Genomic DNA, 8,298 nt, shown 5'->3' with positions numbered 1-8,298 from the left:
TATACTTACACTGCCCATTCCAACTTCTCATTCTTGATTGAATTGTAGAGAGCCTGCAAAGAGAGAGAAATGAGATGGAATTATTGTTTGACTCCTCCTACATATACATTAATATGCTGAGTAAAAACACTCAGCTAATATCAGCAAGCAAGCAGTCTCTGATCAAGAAAGTCCTGTATCTCCTAACGATAATGTGAGAATCTTCAGCAGAAATTCCACCTAAGAAAAAAATACTGAATGTGTGTTTTAGGTAACAATCATTTTCTCAAGCAGTTCTTTGGGATTTGTGGTTTGTGCCTTTTTAAGAACACAGAATCATGAAACAGCCATGGAATGGAGCTTAGAGACCATCTAGTTCCACCCCTGGCAACTCCTTCCATGGGCAGAAACACCTTTCACTAGGCCAGGTTGCTTAGAGCCCCATCCAGCCTATCCTTGAACACTTCCAGGAATGGGCATCTACAGCTTCTATGGGCAACCTGTTCCAGTGCTCACCACTCTCACAGTAAAGAATTTCTTCCTAACATATAGTCTAAACCTATTCTCTTTCAATTTGAAGTCATTGCCACTTGTCCTTTCTTCATATGCACTTGCAAAACCTACTTGTAGTCTGCCTTCAGGGACTGGAAGGCCACAATTAGGTCACCTTTACGCCTTCTCTTTTCCAGGCTGAAAAAAACCAATTCTCTCAACCTGTCTTCATAGGAAATGTGGTCCATCCACCTAATCATCTTGGTGTTCCTGTTCTGGACTCACTCCAACAGCTCCATGTCCTTCCTGGGCTGGGATCCCAGAGCTGAGTGCAGGGTTCCAGGTGGGCTCTCAGCAGAGCAGAGGGGCAGAATCCCCTCCCTCCCCTGCTGCCCACGCTGCTTTGGATGCAGCCCAGGACACGTTTGGCTTTCTGGGCTGGGAGTGCCCATGGCTGGGTCATGCCCGGTCTCCCAGCCACCAGCACCCCAAGTCCTTCTCTCCAGGGCTGCTCTCCATCTGCTCATCCCCAGCCTGTGCTGATAGCAAGGGTTGCTCTGACCCTGGTGCAGCATCCTGAACTTGGTCTTGTTAAACCTCTTGAGATTCCCATGTACCCACTTTTCTAGCTTGTCCAGGTCGCTCTGGATGCCATCTCATCCTTCAGCTGGGTGTCACCTGCAGATTTCCTGAGGGTGCATCTGTTCCCTTCATCCATGTCATTAAAGAAGACATTAAATAGTACTGATCCTTGTATGAACCCCTGAGGGACACCACTTGACACTGATGTCTATCAGAACACTGCACCATTGAGCACTACCTTCTGGATGTGACCATCCAACCACTTTCTTATCCATCTAACAGGCCATGCATAAAACCCCTCGCTCTGCAATAACGAGACAGGCATGTTGTGAGGAACTCTGTCTAAGGCTTTACAGAAGTTCAGATAAACGACATTTGTAGCCCTTGCCTTGTTCACTAACATGATCACTCCATCATTCAAGGCCACTGGGTTGGTCAGGCAGGACTTGCCCTTGGAGAAGCTGTGCTGCCTGTCTTGAATCATCTCCCTGTTCTCCATGTGCCAGAGCACAGCTCCTAAGAGGATCTGCTCCATAATATTCCCAGGCAGGTGGTGAGGCTGGGAGGTCCCTGGTTGCCAGGGTTTTCCTTTCTACCCTTTTAAAAGATGGATACCACGTTTCCCTTCTGCCCATCACCTGGGACTTCATCAATAAAATGGTGAATTCATGACTACAGTGACTTTACAAATACCATAGAGAGTGGCTTACAACTACACCAGCCAATTCCCCCAGGATTGTGGGATACGTCTCACTGCTTCTAATAGACTTAGGTACACTCTAGCTCCTCAGGTGGTAATGAACCTGAATTTTACTTGCAGTTTGCAAAAGCCACAAGACCATGGCCTTGATATTTGAGGTTCAGTCTAATTCCTGACACTCAAAGAGACCTTTTGGTCAATGACTTTAATGGGGACTTCAAGATTTTACCATACTGGCCAATCTGTGAAAATTTACCAGAATAGCTATCCAAAGTCCCTGAGTCTCACAGACACCTGAATGCTTTCCCAGTCACACACCCAAACATAAACATGTTCAATTTCTAAGTGCAAACCAGAAAATGAGTGTTAAGCAACTTTTGTGCTTGAAGATGGCATGGACTGCTGTCCACTAACACCACTCCTCTTTCAATTCATAGGAAAGGTGCCCAGTAGGTTTGACACCAAAGGCAACAGCTCTGTTTTGGATACAAGCCTTCAAAGAAAAGAGTCTGAAACCTGACTTAAGACTGGGTGAGTATCAGACAGCTGGAATGGATTTTTTTTTTTTTTGAGAGAAAGTACATATATCAGTTGGATAAGTATGTCTTAATTCAGCCCTCCATGAGCTGATATATACAATGGATAAACGCCTGGTACAACCAAGCTAATGGAGTTCTTCAAATAGGTCACTTAACTCAAGTGAAGTATTTTGGTATGGAATGTCCCTGATTCTCACATGTATAATCTGCATTTGTAATTCACCTTATATGCATAGCTAGATTTACTCCCTCTGGCACATAACTCCTACACAGCCTCAAAATATGTTAACGTGTAGAAGAACTGTTGATGCACATGATTAGCAAAAAGTAGCACATCAAGTATGAACAAGCCTGAAAATCACATACTATAATAGCTATGACATGATGCTCAACAGAAACAGTAACATTTAGATAGCCTTAATGTTGACCCAAACCAAAAATAATTTGGAAACTGAAGAGTTGGAATTAGTCTTGTGCGTATGCCACAGCTGAATTTGCATGAGCAATACCATAAGCGTATCCCACTCTTCATCCTGTCATCCACTGGCTCCTTTTTGAATCTGGAAGTCTTATTTGAAGATCTTTAATATTCAGCTCTGTAGAAATCTGGCTTAACTGAACCATACATAAGCAGGTCAAACATTATGGTATAATTCACCTTACACTGATGTTTCACAGGCAGCAACTCTTGGTCACAGTATTCCAAGAAAGTAAGTTTCTCAAAGCAGTACAACAGATATGAACACGAAGAATACTCATGCCTCATCCTACCGACACTGAGCTAGCCAAGAGAGGTCCTTTCCACTAACTTGAGCTTCACTGTGCCATTCAGAGAAATATGATGAAGAATTTCCAAGTCTGGAGTTTTCACTATTTCTACAGAACCTATGTTCTCTAAAGTATATAGGTGCTCTGAACCAAAGGCAGACAGCTAAACATGAATGGATAGGCATTTCTGGCAATTTGTAGGCACTTGCTAATTTTCAGGTGAAAGCTATCAAGAGATTTTAAGACCACTCTGCAGAAAGAAAGCAAAAGAGTTAAGATTTTTCCTGCCAGTTCAGCAGAATTATACACAACTCCATTTTTGTACACAAACCAATGCTAATACTGCACTGGTCACCAAGCATTTCTTACATGATTTGGTCAAAGCCCCTGTCTTATTCTTTGACTTATTCTTTCCTTCCTGCTAAGACTAAAATATACTCTTACATTTTGAGCCAGAAAATTACTCCAAATACAAAGTGAAGAGGCTGCATACTTCCTCCAGCTGCCTCCCCAGTTTTTCAGAAATAATATTTTCTTCCTCATCTAGCTCAATGTGTTTCAGAAACAGCAAAAACCTGGCTTGAGGAAACATTTGTCACTCTCTGGCCCAAATGCCAGCAAGACTGGGTCAAAACCTCTGAAAATTAACGCCTGCTCTGTGCAGGTTTTTATGAGATTTCACTGCTAAGCACGTCTCGAGGGATCATTGCAGCCAAAGAGCAGAACACACAAAGGCAGCAGGCCAGATTAGCGCAGGGATAACAAATGCCCAAGGCTTTTGCCTTGTGAAAAGAGAGCTATGTTTCCCCCAACCTTTACTAATGAGCCAGACATCATCTTCCTTCTTTAGGGAGTAACAGACACCAACCCAGTCATACAGCACGCATCTGACCAAGGACATGGTGCCCCCCACAGACCACCAAACAGATGTTTCTGGTATTTACAAAACAGAAAGGAAACTGTAGAGAGTATGTACAGCCTGGGCAGCTGTTTTCTGTGAACCTGTCCATGTTCTGTGTGTCTACCAGGCATGTTTACTGAGACCTCAGCAAGCAGACCTCTCCAGGGATGCAAATACATGAGTTCTCATGCCTGTCCCACAACTCACCTCTTTGGCAGAGACTGCTGGCAAGGCTGAGCACATGCTCCTAGACTCACCAGCCTTTCAGAACTGCTTTATGTCACTTCTCCAAAACAATTTCTACTTTAACATTTTCCTGATGTCTACCTGGGCTCTCACATGTTCCAGAGAAGCAAAATTTCTTCCTGCCACGTTTTGCAACAAGAACCGTATGTGTACAGCACAGCACCGGCTCCCTGATTTACCTCATGGTTATTCCCCAAGGCCCTGATTCAGAGAGTAGCTCTTTTCAATAGACATTTCTCCAGAGTATGAATAAATCAAACAAACTTGGAGACAAGCACTCAAATGCTTCACCAGATTGCAATAAAGCTCATCAGAGATTACGGCATGGTCATGACTCTCACTGTACTTAGCTAGCTGCAAGGACAAGTTTTATTAACTCATATTTTCTCTCTGGGAAATAAAAAAAGCAAAAAAAAAAAAAAGAAAAAAAGCTCTAAATTCAAGCAATCTTACAGATTGACAACAATCACTACTTCCTACCTGCTGGCCTGGGAAGTGTTTGGCAGATTTGCTGCATAAGCCAGAAAACAGGAGGTTGAACCAGAGCAGTGAATGATAGAATGAATATTGCATAGGTGTCATCTTCCAAGCTGGACTGATACCAGTCACAAAGTGGAAAGACTTTCTATCCCTTTTGTCACCCAAGGCTACTCTGAACAGGATCCAAATCCCCAGATATCAACTACTCAGCAGTGTCTGACTTCAATGTTTTGACTTTTTACCCCTATTACCCAGAACACAAAGACCTACTCCTTACAGCTTACAACTTTCCCCTTTATGATAAATGTTGATCTCTAGGTACATCACACCTCAGGCTCTGCATGGCTATAAACTCCTTGGAGAAACAAATGCAATTTTGAAGGCAGAATAAAAGAAACTGACTGCTGAAGCAGAACAGTAGGCGAAATCATAGGCACTTCCTTGTTTTAACTCCAATGCTGCTTCCTACAGCTCCAATCTGACCCTTAGAAGAATGAGGTGTAAAAAAAAAAGAGATTTTTTTATGTGTTTGTGGCATTTGTTTGTATTTGTTCATAAACTAGGCAAGACACACTTTCCTTTTTAAGTGGAAGGCTGTAGCTCTAAAAAACTTCTGAATTCCACCCCCATTTCCCCTTTGGTAAGCAAATAGGTCCACAAAAACCACAGATTTTCACAAGCTCTTACTACTACTAAAATTGGTACTTTTATTCCAATTGGAAAGAAAAGCAAAACTATGGAGAGAATGCTCCTGAAAATTCTGGTTTATTGTACAAAGCTACCACGGGAAAAAAGGTCATTCACCACCCTCACTTACTCAAAATCTTGTCACATGCATGAACCACTGGACCCATTTAAACAGGCTGCTCTTGTCACCTGCCGGCTGCCAGTGATGCTGTGAGTCAGCCTCTGCATGCAGAAGCAGTGCGCAAAAGGAAGACACAACCAGGTATGTACACAGGCACAAGACATAGCAAATTACACAGATACTGAGAGTCGTAAATCATCTAAGTTACAAGTAGACACAGGGCCCCGAAAACCTGGCCAGCAGTGTGCAAGATGCTTGAAGAGATCCCAAAGCACTGTACAATTCCTCCCCTCAAAAAGCAGCCTAGGGCTGGTTCTTGGAGTTCTGTTTGCACTAGCCCATGCAGAAAAGCCTGCCGAGAAGGAAAGGAATATAACACACATTTTTTACACCCGCTCCATGCACAGAAGAGGAGACGAAAACACCTGCTGTGAGCTGGTAAATAAGAAAACCAAAACTAAGTTCACGGAGACACCAGGGATGACCCAGACTGTTTTTTCCAGTTCTTGTCTCCCACAATCTTTTCTTGCATCCAGCTCCTCCCTGATTTTTGGAGTCATTGTTGGAGGAATGATCATCTGATCATTGCAGAGGATAGCCTGGATGGCTTTTGATGCCCCCAGAACACGAATGCATGTGTGGTCTGAGCTAGGCCCTTGCCACACTTCCTTGCTGCCACTTCCAGAAGTAGCCCTTCCTGGATACACTCCTTCACCTCCAGCTGATAATGGCATGGTTGACTTCAAGCAGCAAGGAAGCCCCATAAACACCTGAGGGCAAAGACATGCTCAGTCTTTGCAGTCACAGCACCTCCCCCAGTCACTCAGCACCCGACCATCAGCTTTACCCTTTGGAGCTGAGCAGTCAGACAGGCATCAGCTCTGGCTCCTGCCATATGTGCTTTACTGGAGGGAGAAAAAACAACTGAAGTAGCAGAACTCTAAAAAAAAAAAAAAGAGTTTACAGAGGCAACAGATATTAGACGTCACAAATGTCTGCATGGAGTCATAATGTGCTCATCCTTTGGGCCAGGGCAGAGATCTGTATCATTGCCTTCTGCCAAGTCTGGATGCAGAGCTATATTGGTTGCTATATACCACTCGTAGCTTGCTGTTTAGATCACTATCTGAAGGCTGGACCTCACTCGGAATACAGATCTATACTACTCCCCCACCTGGTATTTGCCACCCTCCCTTAAAACCCAGATCTTGACATTTTCTCCTGTCCTCATGCACAGATCTGTAACACCTGGCAAAGGGAGGATAAGGGTTCTGATCAGCCTGTAACTTGTTGCCAGATTCAAAGCCCACACACCCTGCATTTTCCCCCCTTCAGATGGGGATGCAGCAAGGGTGCCAAAATAGGACCCCAAGAAGCCTGTGCATTAGTGCATGGCATCATGTCTGCTGATATTGCTCTCAATTTTAAATTTCACTGGTTTGTACAACAAACGTTCTTCTAACAAGCCAGCATACATTATTCATAAAACAGCACAGAGCTGTTCAGCAGCATATGGAACTGATGAATGCTGTTTTGGTGTAGGAGGAGATAGGGTTGATAGGAATGTTTTAGAGGGAAGGAAAGGAGATCATTTCACCCAGGGAATTTCAAGTGCGTCACCAACTGGAGGAGAACATTTTGAAGAGAAACTCCTCTGTTAAAAATCTGGTTTGTATATGGAGAAGGAGGGGGGAGGGGGAGAAAGAAAAAAGGGAAGGAAAGATTGTGCCAGATATATCATCATGAAACAGAAAAGGATAGTTAGCTGTGGCTCCTGAGACCCAAGAAATTAATGCCATACATGAAATGCATCCTCTGTATTAATACACACAGCTTGCTTGAAAATATTTTTTTCTGTATTTGCTGAAGTGTTTAATCAGTGTTACTGTAAAGGCAGCATACTGAATTATTACAGAAAAATAGAGCAAAGGCTAGAGAAGTACTTCTTGATAGTGGAGCACCTTGACAGCCTATTTCTACACAGCCTATTTCAAACTGTTTTATTGGCCCTGTGCATTTGCAGGCAGGACAGGCGCAAGTACTTGGAATTAAGTCCCTGGCTGCAGAAAAAAAGTCGTCAGAAAAAGAGACTACTGAACGTGCTGGGTCACATGGATGATCCTAAGATCCTTAGACTCACCTTGCATGCAGTCTGGACTTGAGCTTGCCCTCCACAGAACAATGGTACAGATTTCACAGTACCATTTCACAGGTTCTTCTGCTGGCCTAAAGCTGTGGTACCTGCTTATAATAAACACTCAGGATGCAAACCCCTAGTGAAGCCTCGCCACACAGAGGCACTACCTGATGTGTGTCAACAAGATAAAAGATACTTGGGCTACCTAGCTTCCCTGACACAGCAGCAGGCAGATCTTATCTGCAGGCACCATGTTGGCGCTTTGTTCATACTAACTAAAGCAAGAGGATACATAATACTCTCTAGCTTACCAAAACAGGCTGAGTCATATGCGTGAAAAGTAAAAGAGGAGTATGTTTCTGAGGCACAAATGGTTTAAATCTATCTCCTCTCCAAAGTCAGTTGAAGCAGTCACAGAAACAGGTCTTGAGCATTGTAATCACTTTATATGGGGAGTAGATAAAATACAAGGCAGTTCAGACACAAAGACGGAGACACACCCACAGAAATATGAAGTCTACAAACCAAACCTTACTTAAGACTGAGGAGATCTACATGGCATCGGTGCCCAGAAAAGCTCAGCCTACAACTGAAGACATTTCCTGAGAAGTGATGCACAAACATATATGCAGTTACACTAATAAAAAGAACTCCATTGCCACACTC

General features: G+C 43.5%; 1 protein-coding gene and 1 long non-coding RNA gene across 16 annotated transcripts in view; one reads left to right on the top strand and one right to left on the bottom strand.

The window, feature by feature from the left end:
* Positions 1 to 8,298, bottom strand: part of PSD3 (pleckstrin and Sec7 domain containing 3) — a 115,011-nt gene that overhangs the window by 36,172 nt on the left and 70,541 nt on the right. For 14 of the 15 annotated variants that reach the window (XM_064403707.1, XM_064403710.1, XM_064403705.1 and 11 more), the window contains one exon: positions 10 to 53. In XM_064403707.1, coding sequence (XP_064259777.1) covers positions 10 to 53 — 44 coding nt within the window. Of the gene's footprint in view, positions 1 to 9; positions 54 to 6,342; positions 6,415 to 8,298 lie in introns of those variants that run through there. The other variant, XM_064403720.1, reaches the window with a different exon arrangement.
* LOC135291010 (uncharacterized) lies at positions 390 to 4,432 on the top strand. Its single transcript, XR_010353878.1, has 3 exons — positions 390 to 505; positions 2,191 to 2,284; positions 2,971 to 4,432. It is a non-coding gene; the product is annotated as an uncharacterized LOC135291010 (long non-coding RNA).

The sequence above is a fragment of the Passer domesticus genome, chromosome Z, assembly GCF_036417665.1.
Source record: "Passer domesticus isolate bPasDom1 chromosome Z, bPasDom1.hap1, whole genome shotgun sequence".
NCBI classification, from domain to species: Eukaryota; Metazoa; Chordata; class Aves; order Passeriformes; family Passeridae; genus Passer; species Passer domesticus.
The sequence above is the reverse complement of the archived record's forward strand: the minus strand, read 5'-3'. Positions and strand labels throughout refer to the sequence as shown.